General features: G+C 33.0%; 1 protein-coding gene across 5 annotated transcripts in view; it reads left to right on the top strand.

Moving 5' to 3' along the window:
• SCAI (suppressor of cancer cell invasion) overlaps positions 1-14,799 on the top strand; it is a 121,904-nt gene extending 107,105 nt beyond the window's left edge. For 4 of the 5 annotated variants that reach the window (XM_043469548.1, XM_043469549.1, XM_043469547.1 and 1 more), the window contains one exon: positions 5,753-14,799. In XM_043469548.1, the coding sequence (XP_043325483.1) occupies positions 5,753-5,899 (147 nt within the window). In that variant the 3' untranslated portion in view covers positions 5,900-14,799. The remainder of the gene's footprint in view (positions 1-5,752) is intronic. The other variant, XR_006269558.1, reaches the window with a different exon arrangement.
• The last annotated feature ends 211 nt before the right edge of the window (positions 14,800-15,010 follow it).

Below are 15,010 nucleotides of genomic sequence, written 5' to 3'. Positions count from 1 at the left end.
AATCAGGGTCTTTTCCAATGAATCAGTTCTTCGCATGAGGTGGCCAAAGTATTGGAGCTTCAGCTTCAGCATCAGTCCTTCCAATGAATATTCAGGACTGATCTCCTTTAGGATGGACTGGTTGGATCTCCTTGCAGTCGAAGGGACTCTCAAGAGTCTTCTCCAGCACCACAGTTCAAAAGCATCAATTCTTCGGCGCTCAGCCCAGCGTTTCTCATGATGTACTCTGCATAGAAGTTAAATAAGCAGGGTGTCTCCTTTGCTGCTCTGCAAGTAGGTTCATCAGTACCATCTTTCTAGATTCCATATATATGCATTAGTATATGATATTTGTTTTTCTCTTTCTGGTCAGTCTTAAATTTTAACCAGTTTGGTGGATCTGTAGTGGTATCTCAGTGTAGTTTAAACTTGCACCTTGCTGATGAATGAGGCTGTTGGACATCTTTTCAGGTGCTTATTAGTTATATTTTATCCTATTCTGTGGCTTGCCTTTTTGTTTTCTTAACAGTGGCTTTTGAAGACCAAACTTTTAAAATTCTGGTGAAATTTGAACTGATTTTTTTTTTCCTTTCGTGTGTTTTATATGAGAAGTCTCTGCCTAGCTCCAAGTCACAAAGATTTTTCTCCTATGGTTTCTAGGAGTTTTATAGTCTTAGCTTTTATATTTAGTTCTGAGTTAGCTTTTGTTTACAATGTGAAGTAAGGGTTAAAATTTTTTTTCAGTATGTATGTGGGGTTGTTCTGGTGTCCCTTGTTGAAAAGATTATCCATTTTTCATTGAGATAATTTTGTTGTTTTTTGGAAATCATTCAACCATGTATGTATAGTGTTATTTCTAGTTTCTAAATTCTGTTCCATTGACCACTAGCATTTTTTTCTCCAGTATACTACTTCCTTGATAATTGCAGCTTTACAGTAAGTGCTGAAATCTTTATAATGTAAGTCCCTCCTACCACCAAAATGCCTTAAGTGTTTTAATAGTTTTAGATCCTTTGCATATCTATGTGAATTTTAGCATCAACTTTACATTTTGATTGAGATTGCATTTAATCTATGTAATCAATCTGTGGAGAGTTGTATTTAATATTGTCTTCCAGTAAATTAATATGGTATATCTCCCTATTTATTTAGGTCTTCTTTAGTTTCTCAGCAATATTTTGTGGGTCTTATCATATAGGTCTTATATGTGTTTCATTAAATTTTATTCTGAAGTATTTTAAGTTTTGGGATGATTTGGACGTAGAATTATATATTTTATTTGACTTTCCAATTTTTGTTGCTAAGACATAGACATACTGATGTCTTGTAAATTAACCTTGTATCCTGCATCTTGCTAAACTGAAGTATTAATATATTGCTTAAGATTTTTCTAGGTACATGATCATGTCATCTTCAGACAAAAGCAGTTTTACTTCTTCCTTTCCAATCTGTTTGTGTTTTATTTTATGTATACGTGTGCTTTATTTATTTCAGTGTTACAGCAAAATGGTTAATAGAAGTAATGAAAAGGATTAGCTTTGCATTGTTCTTGATTTTAAGGGAAGATTAATCATTTATTATAAATTATAATGTTAATTGTTAGTTTTTCATAGATATCCTTTTTCAGATTGACTGTTGTTGTTTAGTCGCTAAGTTATATCTGACTTTTTGCAACCCCATGGACTGCAGCACACCAGGCTTCCCTATCCTGCACTGTCTTGCACAGTTTGCTCAAACTCATGTCCATTGAGTTGGTGATGCCATCCAATCTCAGTCTTCCCATTTTCCTCCTGCCCTCAATCTTTCCCAGCATCAGGGTCTTTTCCAATGAGTCAGCTCTTTGAATCAGGTGGCCAAAGTATTGGAGCTTCAGCTTCAGGATCGGTCCTTTGAATGAATATTCGGGGTTGATTTCCTTTAGTAATGACAGGTTTGATCTCTTTGCTGTCCAAGGGACTCTCAAGAGTCTTCTCCAGCACAATTCAAAAGCATCATTTCTTTGACGCTCAGCCTTCTTTATGGTTCAACTCTCACATCCATACACGACTACTGGAAAAACCATAGTTTTGACCATATGGACCTTTGTTTGCAAAATGATGTCTCTGATTTTTAATATACTGTCTAGGTTTGTCATAGCTTTTTTTAAAAGAAAAGTGTCTTTTAATTTCATGGCTTCAGCCACCATCTGCAGTGATTTTGGAGCCTGAGAAAATCTGTCACTCTTTCCACTTCTATTACTATTGCTGAGAGTTTTTTTGTTTTTTTACCAGGAATGGGTATGAAAGGTTGTCAGATACTTTTTTTCTGCATTACTCTGATATACATTAATTCTTTTAACATAGTGAATAGCATTGATTTTCTAACAGTAATCAACATTGTATATCTGAGCTAAACATATTTTGTGGTCATGTATTATCCTTTTGCATTGCTGGATTCAGTTCGGTAATACTTCATTGTGGATTTTTGTGTCTGTTTTTATGAATAATTATGGTATTTAATTTTCTTTTCCTATGGTGTCTTAATGCGATTTTGTTATCAAGGTGGTGCTGACTTCATAAATTAGGTTGGGATATGTTTCATTCTCTTGTCTTTCTTAAAGAGTTTGTGACTGACATTATTTCTTCCTTGAACGATTGATAGAATTCATCAGTAAAACCATCTGGGTCTGGAGTTTTCTTTTGGGGGATGTTTTAAATTATGAATTCAATTTCAAAAACTATTCATGTTTTCTCTTTTCTTCATAGTCAATGTTAATCTCTTGTGTCTTGCAAGTCATTTGTCTAGTTTATTGCCAAAAAATTTTTGGTAATATTTTATTATCCTTTTAGTTTCTGTAGATTCTGTAGTGATCTTTCATGCCTTATATTGGTAATGTTTCTTAAGTTTCTTTTTTCTTTTTCAGTCTAGCTAAAGGATTTTTAATTTTAATGATCTTTGCAAATAAAGAGCTTTTGCTTTCATTGATTTTTTTTTTACTACTCTTTGTCTCTTTTCTATTTAATTTATTTCTATTAATACTTTGTAAGTTTTCTTCTTTTTGATTACTTCGATTTTAATTTGCTCTTATTTTTTTTCATTTATTTTTATTAGTTGGAGGCTAATTATTTTACAATATTGCTCTTTTAATTTCTGTGTTTTAAAACTTAGATCCAAAACCTTTTTTCTCTTCTAATGCAAGCACCTACTGTTTTTCGTTTGTTTGTTTGTTTTGCTGCATGGCATGTGCAATCTTAGTTCCCTGACCAGGTATGAAACCCATGGCCCCTGCATTGGAAGCAGAGTCTTAACCAGTGGACTGCCAGTGAAGTCCCCAGTTACCTCCCTAGGGACACTTGAAATGAATATGTATGCTGCTGCTGTTGTATGAGGAGTTCTATAAATACCTATTAGATCACATTGGTTTATGTTATTCGAGTTATTTGTAGCCTCACTGATTTTCTGAATAATTGTTCTATTATTGCAATGTATGATGTGTGTTTTCCTCTGGCTGTTTTTAAGGTTTTTATATTAGCCTCCTACAGATTGATTATGATGTGGTACCAGGATATGCATTTCTTTGTTGTTTTCTTCCTTCTCAGGGTTAGTTTAGCATCTTGAAGCTGTCTAAATATCAACCTATTTAAGATATTTGGAATATTTTCAGCCATAATTTATTCAAACATTTTTTCTTGACTCCTCTCTTTCTTTCTTTCTGGGACATCAGTTACATACATGTCAAATGACCTAATATTGTCCTTAAGGTCCTGATTTTCTCTTCAGTTTTCCTTTTTTAAAGTGAAAGCAGGTTTATTTAGATGCTTTTCATTTTTTAAAAAATGTCTATTTTCTAAGTTTCTACTGCTGTCTTCAACTTACTGATGTTTTCTTCTGCAGTAACTAATATGCTATTAATCCTCTAACCCTTGAGTTTTTCATTTCAGGGATTATATTTTTCTCATCTCTAGTTCTTTGTGGTTCTTACAATATTTTCCATTTTTCTCCTCCTCATATTTATCTTTTCTTTTGTTCTCTAAATAAATAGGAATAGCTGAAGTTTTTACCTACTAATACTGTATTCTCTGTCATTTATAGGTTTGTTTTTATTGTTTTTTTAATTAGTTAGGAGCTTCATATTTATAATTCTTTGTATGTTTAGTAATTTTTGTTAGACTGTGAGCACTGTAAATTTTCTAATGTTGAATTCTGGATTTTGTTGTTTTTCTTTAAAGACTGTTGGGCTTTGGTTCTGGCAGGAGTAAATTACTTGAACATTTTGATGTTTCCATGGCTTGTTTTTAAGCTTTTTAAGGGGAGCTTTAGTAAAGTGATGTTTAGCATACAGGTGCAGGCTTATTTCAGCCTATTATTTCTCTGCAGTCTCTTTCATATATCCCTGTTTCAATATACATTCTCCGCTCTAGAGGTGTGTGGTCAGAATTTAGATGTGTCTGAGCCTTGTGCAAGCTGAGAGAATTGTTCCGAGTACAGTAACCCCCTACCAGTTCCTGGTTTTATTTGGGTTTTTTTTTTAGGAATTTTGAACTTTTCATTATTGTTACTCCTCGTAGTATTTAGTGTGGTAAAATGAAAATTTGGTCTCTGTAATATGTAATTACTGATGCCTACCAATAGAAGAGAAATATAAATGACATTAGAATATACGGACTGTCACATTAGATGCATAGAAAAGTGGTTATTCAGTTTTTCAGTAAATTTTAAATATTTGACAAAATTGTAGTCTATATAAAGTACCAAATCAAGGAGAATTTCCAAGTGAGAATCACTTGATTCTTGAAATTATTTCCTTTTGCTTCCATGTAATTACAAAAACTACATTGGTCCTTTTCTGTCCTTCTTTTTTTCCCATGATCTTTCATCTCTCTTTCCAGGGACTCTTTTTTTCACTCTCTTTGCTATTATGCTTAGAAATTCCAGCCATTTTCATAGCTTTAATATTTATCTTTATACAGATTATATCAGTGTATTTATTATGTATGCATATAGCATATGCATACATATATATGCATATGGAATAGTATATAAAAACAGTATGACAGACTGCTCAAACCTGTCTTCTGAGATACAGCCCTGAATTTTCAAATTCTGGTTGATGGGCAGTTCTCTTTGTATGGCCCATTACCTTAAGTAAAATATACCTAAAACCTGAAAGTTATATACTCTCCCCAAAGTATCTCCTCCTTTACATCTCTTTTTCTCTGAGTAGCTCTCAACGCTTCTTTCGAGTCATCCTTTCCTGAAATCTTAGTAATTTTTTACTCCTCCTTCTCCTATAATTAAAATGCGGAGGTCCATTAATTTGACCTTTTCAAGGTTTCTCATGTCTTTTCTCTCATTCAGATTTCTACTATAACATTCAGTTATTTATTCATTAAATACTTGTTTAAATTCTACATGTGCTAGCATTTCTGCCCCCCAGCAAGTAGGAATTATGTGGTTTCCATAATATAATATAGAAATGATAGTCCCATTAAATACTTGTGAAATAACTCGCTAAATGAAAATATTGGGCTGAACCATAAGAAATTATTGTTTTTCTAGGGTCAAAATGGTCAAATGTCAGCAATTTTGTATACTCAACAAAAATACTACTGATATGAAGGAGAAAAATACGTATTAAGTTACTCCTTAAATACTGTTAACAGTATGTTAACAGTAATATTAATATGTATACAGTAATAGTAATGTGTGTAATTAATGTTAACAGTAATATTAATGTGTAAAATTTTCTTTCTTCAAACTATGTAACTTGATTTTTCTCTTATTTGTTTACCAGGAAACACGGAATTACCCAGAATCATATCCACAACTGCCAAGGGATGAAACAGTGGAGAACCCTCATCTCCAGAAGCACATTTTGGAATTAGCATCCATTCTGGATGTGCGAAACGTGTTCCTTGAGAATACCATAGACGACTATTAAAGCAAAAATCCTCTTATTGAAACACGTTTTCATTTGCCACAAATTTTAAATGGTGCAGTTTTCTAATGTGATGACAGATACATAGTGGTGTTATTTAGTTTTTATTTTTCAATTTAGGACCACCATTTTAAAAACAAACAAAAAAAAGTTGTTCAAACTTTTAGGGTAACTTTTAAAATACAGTCTTTCAGGTGTTTTATTAAAACCTCGATTAATATTGGAATTTTTATTTTTTGGTTTTGAGGTATGGGTACTTACCTCTAACATCTAATCCTACACTCAAATAGTTACTATTCTCACCCTGAGAAGAGTACATCATTTATTTTTGTATAATGAGGAAAATCCAACTCTTATACTTGGACCTTAAATGTGTGGATTTAGAAAATATATAATTGTTCACAGAGGTGAAACTAGCCAGCATGGACTACTCAAAATCAAGATCATAGCCCTTCCATAATATTTCTTTTCATTCCAAGTTAGTATCGATAGAAAAATGTGTGATTCTTTGAAGCATAATCAAGTTATAGTTCTTGAAAGTATTTAATTCGTTTAAATGCTGTCAAAATTTCAGAAACTGTAAAGCATTGATTTGTATCTGAAAAGCTAAATCTTTGATTGGGATCTTTAGATGATAAATATCATTTGGAATGTGTGAGTCCTGTGCTATCATGAGATATATTTGCATACTTTGTTTTCTTTGTAGTTTTTGAATGCTGGAAGTGAAAAGGAGGTGAAAAAGAGCAGCTTTTAAATCTTTCCGTCAAAAAATCAGATTGTTGGTTTCATGATCCAGTGTTTCCATAGGAATTCCATTTAAGCTCTTATTAATGAGATCAAGTTTAAAGCCTATATAGATTGAAGTTTGTGGCTTACAGTACAGAGTTGGTCATCTTTTTGCCTGGTTCAGGTCGATGAACCTTCAAAGTCAGAGATGTTATTAATATTAGTTGAGGGTAACTGAATTTATTGTTTAACCTAAAATGGAAGTTGCTTTTGCATTGACAATTTGGAAGTGAGGTTTTTAGAAACTCCTTGTATTCACTATTTTCTATTTCATGCACAAGTTTTTTTTTTTATTATTTTATATAGGACTCAGTGTATAATATTTATAAAGATTTTTGAGTTGTTTTCTTCCTTTTTATCCCTTTCAAAAAATTCACAGGCACTAGCTATGATTTCTTACCCCTCTTTTGACTCCACAACTTTCAGACTGAGAAATCTATGAATCAAAAGCCCTTCTACCTAATTTTCCATACAGGCTCACAGTTTATCTCTGGCAGTCCCAGGGGAAATGAGGTGTTTGCTGTTGGTGCCTCTTTCCTATGTTCCTAGGGAAATTTTACTGTAATATTTTAAACTTGATTTTTATTTCTGACAGAATTATTTGGATCTAAGTTATGCATATACCTGTTCCAATTTGTTGATTTTTCATCTGAAGTCTTAAAGCTATTGTTCTTGGGTTGGGCGGACTTTGTGGGTTTTTTAGTTAACTTTTAAAAGTCATTTTTGTTTGTTATTTTAAACATTATTTCAGAAGTCTTTGGAAAAGCCCCAAAGAGAGATTTTCTTTGCAAGTGGGTTTTCATTGTCAGATAAAGACTACTTTCCTTTTTTTTCCCCCAGTACCTTAGTAAACTTCATAGCTTTCTTTTCATAACTGCTCACCTGGACGACAGCAATAGATTATCCTTAGTTATCTGACCTCTTGTTTCAATTCCCCTGAAGTTCTGTGCCAGTAATGTTCCTAACAACACATATTGTCCTGTTCTCTGATGATTAATATAATATTTATCACCCTGAGCTTTATCCTCACCTGATTAACATAAAAAACAGTGGTTTGAGAACTGGGAGATCTGAGTTCTAATCCTGGCTTTCCTGGTAACTAGCTGCTTGTTCTTTGACAAATGTCTCCATGTCTCTACTTTTTAGCACTCTTGCCTGTAAAACGAAGGCCTTGGCCCAAGATTCAATCCAGTTCTCTGTTTTCTATAATTTGAATTCTTGGTTCTGAAAAACTGATTTTCCCACCCCTGCCGCTTGGAAAGTTGGTTTCCCTTATTTTGATGTACACAGTATTTCCTTTCCTAGATCATTTTTACCTAGTTTTTGTTCAAGAAAATATCTGGGTCTCACTTATTTGTTGTAGAAAGTAGTTCAGAGACTTTCCGGAAAAAATTAGAGGTTTTGTTAGTAGAAACACGTTTGTCTAAGAACAAGGGATCTTAGAAATCACAGTCAGTGTTTAGATGATGACATTCCTCCTTAAGCTAGTAGTAGTGTAATTCCTTACCAGTGGTTAAAAATTTAAAGTGAACTGATCTTGAGAGCAAAGCTATACTAGAAAATTCTAAACTATTGTTTCATTCATGTGTATTGAGCAACAACTGTTCTCCAGATTTTATCCTAGGCATTAGTCTGACAGACCAAGTAGACTTAAACTTCCTTGTCTTCATGGAACTTATATTCTAGTAGAAGACATCAGGCAATAAATATAATACATAATTTATGTTAGAAAGTTTTAAACAGTATGAAGAAAATTTAAGAGTGTGCTAAGGAAAATTTTTCCTTTGTTTTTAGAGAGAGAATAAAGTTTCAAAGACCAATCAGGGTAGGCCTTCTTGGAAAGGTTACATTTGTGCAAACATGTCATATTCCTTTGTCTTGTCTTTTTTTTTTTTTTACTTTTTATCATGAAAATTTGAAACATGCACAGTGTTTAATGAATGCTCTTGGACCCATTACCCAGCCTCTACATTTTAAGGCCTTTCTTTAATTGAGGAAGAGGAAATGAAAAGGACAATCACTTAATGGTAAGGTCAAGATGGCAGTGGCAGAGAAGAATCTCATTTTTTTCAACATGTCCTGCCCCCCTTATGAATATTAAAATGGGAAATCCTTTATTTATGTTTAGAATTCATAGAAATTTAAATTTTGGAAGGAAAAAAAAAGCAAAGCAACAGGGAAGAGCACTTCTTTTGCTTTCAAATCGCACAGACTACCCCCCTGGATATTCTGATACAGACTCTCACCTCACTTAAGAATCACTATAAACAAAATAGTGTAAAAGTGCAAGAAGTAAGTTGTATACAAACAAAATGAAAATTAAATACAAAACAAAATTAAGCACAATGAAATTGTTTTATTTCTTTATCCATATGTTTCTGAAGTTGGTAAAGCAACTGTCTTCTCTGTTTTACAGAAAAGAAAACAGAGACCCTCAAAAGCTGTCAGTTTTTTCCATAAAGATGGAGCCAGAACTAAAACTCAGATCTCCTATTCTCAGCCCAGTCTTTCCCGGTAGCTCAGGTTACTTTCTATGACAAACAAGAAAGAAATAAGAGATTTAGATTTTGGCACAGAAGTTATGGTATTTTTTTTAATATATCAAATATTGAAACCAGTAAATCAGTCAGCCCTAGCAAAATTTTATTTACTAATTATTTTTTAAAAATCCACAAGTCAGACATTTTATCTTCGATTTTAGCCAGGATATATTCTTTGTGTATGTGTATGTGTGTGTGTTCTTCCTAGGAAGTGGTGCTCTCAAAAACCTCTCAAAGCACATAGAATTTATTGTTCTCTTTATATTTTTACCAAGTTGAAATGTTTTGAGATTGTAAAAGGAAAGTGCAATCTAGTCATGACTGAAATTTTCCTAGTAAAGGATCTGAGTTTTATTTTTTCCCTCACTGTGGCTACTATGCTTTGTTTTCTTCTTGCAGTAGAATTCCCTGTAAGACATTAGGTGGTTATTGAACTGAATTTCTTTGCGGTAAAGGGAAAAGCAACAACTCTGATTTATATATCAATTATAGAAGCTTTCGTTGGTGTTCTTTTCCCAGTTTAATCTCTGACCTGTGTGAGTTAGTAACTTTCTGTGTCTTAGAAGGGTTTTGGACTCAGTTGAAAAATCGTATACTTAGTTATCCACAGAGACTTGTAATCAGTCTGATAGAGAACATTGTACACAGGAAATATAGTAAGGTACCAAGGTCTGCAAACTTGGCTACTGCCTGTGATTCAGAACCACCTCCGCACCCTGAGTGAGTAAATAGATTTGATATGAATATGAATGTTACGAATCTCCTGGTGATATTTTGGGTGTTTATGTTCCTGTTATGTGTGTGTGGAGAGTATTAAGGATATTTACATTGAGGGCTCTTTTGTTGTTCTTATTTATTTGAAATTCTTATTTTATTTGCAATAGCATGTATATATTTTGGTGATGCTGAATGCAATCTGTGTATACTTTTTGTATATATGTATATAGCTGTAAATATATGGTATGCAGTGATACAGTATGTGTATATTATATACCCATACCCATTGTGGGCTGAATTTATTTAAGTTCTGTGAGGACATCATAGTGGCATTGTTCATGCTGCTGTATTAGGTTGTGGCTGTATCTCAATCATGAGCCTCTATTTTGAGGGGCTTGTGTTTGGGTAAAATGGGCTATTTTGGAGTTGAAATTAGGATATGAAGATCTTAACAGAAAGCTGGATATTCTTAGCTTTAAAAATCATCTGCCAGTTTCCATTTAAACTGATGATAAATTAGTGATATAAACCTGAAAAACCTAAGTATGTGAAACTGAGACACCAGCAGGTTCTTAAGCTATATTAGTCCTTTATTTTCTTGACTATAGTTGGGTATTATTACTTAGTAGCATATGTATCTATATTGAGAGTCAAGGGGCAATGGAAAAAATTACTTTGATCACATTTCAAAATAGATAGGAAAATGTCCTAATAGGCAAATGTTCCTAATTGCAATTTTAATACCTGATACCACAGTTTAATTTTGGAAGAATTTTTTTTTTTCACTAGTGTGTCTCATTTTATATGTCTCTATGAGGCAGAAAAGGGGGCATTAGGTAGGAGAAGGCTTTACTTAGGTGGGGTCGAATTTAATGAGGAACAGGAGGTTGATAAACCTGTATATTTGCAGCAGCTGTGATTAATTAAGTTCTGTCTTGGCATTTCTAGCTATAGATTTTTCTTGATTGGAATTGCATATCAAAGATGAGTCCACTCATCTGCAAGAATGCTTCCAGTGAATAAAATGCCTCCAGTTGTATTTCTTTGTCTCTATGAGACCACTGTGTTCTGCAAATTGATAGATTCACACGTGAAGCAGGATTCTTAACAGTAGGTGTGTGGCGTGCTATATATAAAAGCAGGGCCTTCAAACCTCTCCCAAGAATGACAGGTAGGGGAGGATAAGAGGATTGTTCGTATGTGCAGTGCCAGTGTGTGAACCTATGGAATATCACAGAGATCAGGGCTCGGTTCCTCCTGTCTTCACTGGGCATGTTCATCTGCATGGAAGAGTGTAGGAGATATTTTAATATACACTTGAATATATTCACCACAAAAATTAAGTGGGGTTTTCTTTGCATGATAAAGTATAACTGCAAAAAACTGTTTACCCTATTGTTCTTCAGAAGATTAAATCCATCTGATCCAACTTGAAATTATCTTACTAAGTCAGGAATCAATTCTGCCATCCCCCAATATGTTACATTTGCCTCTTCACTGTAGTTTTAATATAACAACCAAGTATTCATGATACTTCTCAATTAAAATGTTACATTTTAAATAGTTATAATAGCTTTTTTCTTAAACACATAAAATTTGGCAGTGTACTATTCTGAGAAAATCAGTGAAAACATTCATAGTGTCTAATGTTGTAGTAACCGAGTCATTTATTGCAACTGGAGAGTAGCAGAGCAGATGTTATGCTACTTAAAATTCATGGAACTGACTCACGCTTAATGTGGACATTGATTTGAGGAGAGCAGCAGCAATAGAAAGTGTGGTAGATGAGGTTGATATTGTGACTATGACCTCTGGCTCTCTAACAGTTGTCAAGCCAGTCACTTTGCAGTTAAATAAAAAATTGCTTAGAAAACCAAGCTCTCTCCCCCTGTTCTGCTGTCTTAGACATCGATAACTTTATACCTGTTCATGCTGTACCTCCAATCTTTCACTGGATACCGTGACCACTTTATCCTAAAAAAAAATTTTTTTAAGGCAATTCATCCTACTCAAACTAGAATTTCTAAACGTGGTATTATACTGTGTTCCAGCTTCACTGAATTTTTGAACACAGATTTATTAAACATGCCTTGTGTTTAAGGAAGAATAATTGATTTGTGAATGAAATCAATCACCTTTTGAAGGGAAGGATGTCAGAATGATGCTGGAGGGACATGCCCTTAAATGAGTATAAAGACAAATGTATTAAGTGGAACTAGTTTGTTGATGCCATAGAAATATTTCCTTTGGAATTCTGTAGATATGAATTGTTTTCTTAAGCTAAAATTGATATTTTTCACTTTATTAGTTTGGTGTAATATTGACTTTTGAGAAAAATTCCATTTCGTATAACATTGTTCCTTAATAACTGAAGCACCATTTCTTAATTTAAACATATTTTTGTTAATTTGTGTTTTTTAAAGTTATTTTTTAAATTAATTACCAAACTATTCTGAGCAGTATGATTTTTTAAAAAACATATTTGAACAAGACTTCAGAGATTTTTAGTAGTTTGAGATATAGTAATTCTGCACTCCAGATTCACTTAATCATCTAATTTGGTCATAGAACAGACTATAAATTGGGAATATTTTCCTATTTTGGTGGATAACTCCTGTCTATATCCTAAGACAATCATCTTTTTAGATGTAGTATTGTTTATTGAGAGGTTGGTAATTTCAGGGTTCAGATTTTATTTTACTTTTCTGATAGGCTTATGAAATGAAAGTTAATAGCCTGAGGGTTTATGTCACTTTTCAGAATGAGATGGTAAGTTATAGCTAGCCTTCCTTTAGGCGTGCAGTAAACATTTAAAATTTTGTGTTATATCATTAATATTCTTTTCTGTTTTGAAACTGTCGTGAATGTCCATTTATCCATGATTGAAAATTAAGATTTGTAAACATTACGATTTGACCCCTAAGTCTTCTCAAATATCAAATCAGTAAGATCAACCATTGTAAAAAGCAAATGGTCATGTATGTTAACCCAAAGTAATCATTTCCAAATGATATCAAAACACTCTAAATACAAAAATCTTATTGCTACCCTTGCATGTTACTGACTTTTTTCTAGATTATGTATTGTGATGTATTAAAAATCTGCAGGAAAAATTGCTTAAAATGTTTTAGGGCAATAATTTTTACTGCTATTTCTTGCAGAATGAGTTTTTTTTTAAAAAAAGAAAAAACTCTTGTTTACCTTTTATTAAAAAGAACTCAATGGTTCAGTAACATATCTTAGGATTTTGTGTTTGTGGCTTTTTATAGTTACGTGGTTACATTCCTTTTGTCCCATAGATCATATGGCTAGTTCTCCAGCTGTTTTTTTATTTATTGTTTTTAATAAACATTGCCACTCAACAATCAGATATATTTTGGAGGCTTCTTCCTGTCAAAGTAGAAAGGTTTTAGGTAATAGGAAAGGCAGATGCAATGTCCTACATTTTCATAGTAGAGCTTACAAGTGAAAGGATTTATTCAAATAGGTTATCGTCACTGTGTAGCACCAGTAAAAGTAGTGGTTTCATTAATCATTGAATGTGATGAAGCAGTTTTAAGTCATTTCCTACTTAGCTCTAAAGAATTTTGTCATTTCAGGCCACATTATTATTTTCTCCAAGTGATTTTCCATTGTAAGGTTGAATATCTTTTTATTTATATCATCACTAAGGGTTAAGATAATCAAATAGGAATTAAAATAAGTTATACTTGATCTTTTTTCCCTGAAAATAATGGTGAACCTATTGTCTATATTATGAATATTAGGCAGAAATGCACTTGTTTCGATCATAGAAGAAATTACATTTCGAAAATATAATTATTTGATTTTCTAGTGGTGTGAAATACTTTTTAAAAATTGTGCTTGTCTGTAACTGAAATGTTATAGAATTGTAACACTATAAGGATTCTAGAGTTATATTTATTAGCTCTCTTTGAGAGACTGAAGCACAATAATTTTCACGTAACCGTTCTTACCAAGTGCTGCTAATCTGTCGTGCAAATGATCAAACTATTTGGTTGCCTATCTAGCTATTCACAAATCACTGTAATCCTTGAAATGTAGTCTTGTTGCTCATCTGTATTAAATTTTGGGTATTGTGGGTTAATACTTTAGAACAAAATCCATCAACTCAGCTCGGTGAGCCCAACAAACCGTTTGGATTCACTAGTTTTATATGTGTTCTCAATAGAATTAAATTTGAAGGGGCTATTTACTACCAGTGACGAAGGGGGAAAATTATATTGTCAATATCATTTGACTTGAACAATTGTGGTATTGTAAAAGTCTTACCTGTTGTGTTTCTTAATTGCTTAAGCCATACATACTCTTAAGGATTTTTTTTTTATTGTGTTCCTTTTCAGCAGCCTTTTTCTGCTGTCTGTTATGGTTAATATGTCATAGATTTTAGAAATTAAGGTTACCAAAACATTTTATTTTCCTGATCATCACTTTTGACTCTTGTGTGATATGTGATTTGTCATAAAGGATAGCAAGCCTTCCACTACTTCACTAAATGAATTTCAGAGTAAACACTGTGATTCTGCAGAGGATTCAGTAGGCCCTTGTGTTTCCAAGTTTTCTTGTGTTACATGGTGCCTACCACCTTGAGGGCGCTTAAATACTAGAGGAGGAAGAGTTAAACATTGTTTTGATGTTTATTGAATAACAAGATTACAGATGATTTGATTTTTGTCGTCAGTGTATTGAAGACATTTTTGCATTGATAAATGTTCTCTCTAGGAATGTGATTACATTCATCAGGTGTGAACTCTTGTAAATGAATTTTGTATCTTGAATTCACATATATATTAAGTGTATCATCGATATAAAAATAAACATTAAAATTATTTGCTTAAAGTTTTTGTTACTTCTTTAGAATTGCTGACAACATAAGCGCTAAACTGGACAGGGTTTGCTTTTCAGATAATTCTTCAGACACTTGAAACAATTTGAGATTTAGGATTCGATGGTATTGTTGCAGTTTGTAAATTTCTTCTGAGTCCCAGTCTTGGTTTTTTCCCTGCCCTGCTCGTGGTCAGAACTAGGACATGCTGAGGGCGGGATTGTT

This window comes from Cervus canadensis, chromosome 5 (assembly GCF_019320065.1).
Source record: "Cervus canadensis isolate Bull #8, Minnesota chromosome 5, ASM1932006v1, whole genome shotgun sequence".
NCBI lineage: Eukaryota > Metazoa > Chordata > Mammalia > Artiodactyla > Cervidae > Cervus > Cervus canadensis.
Note: the sequence above shows the minus strand (reverse complement) of the source record. Positions and strands in the feature narration are given on the sequence as shown.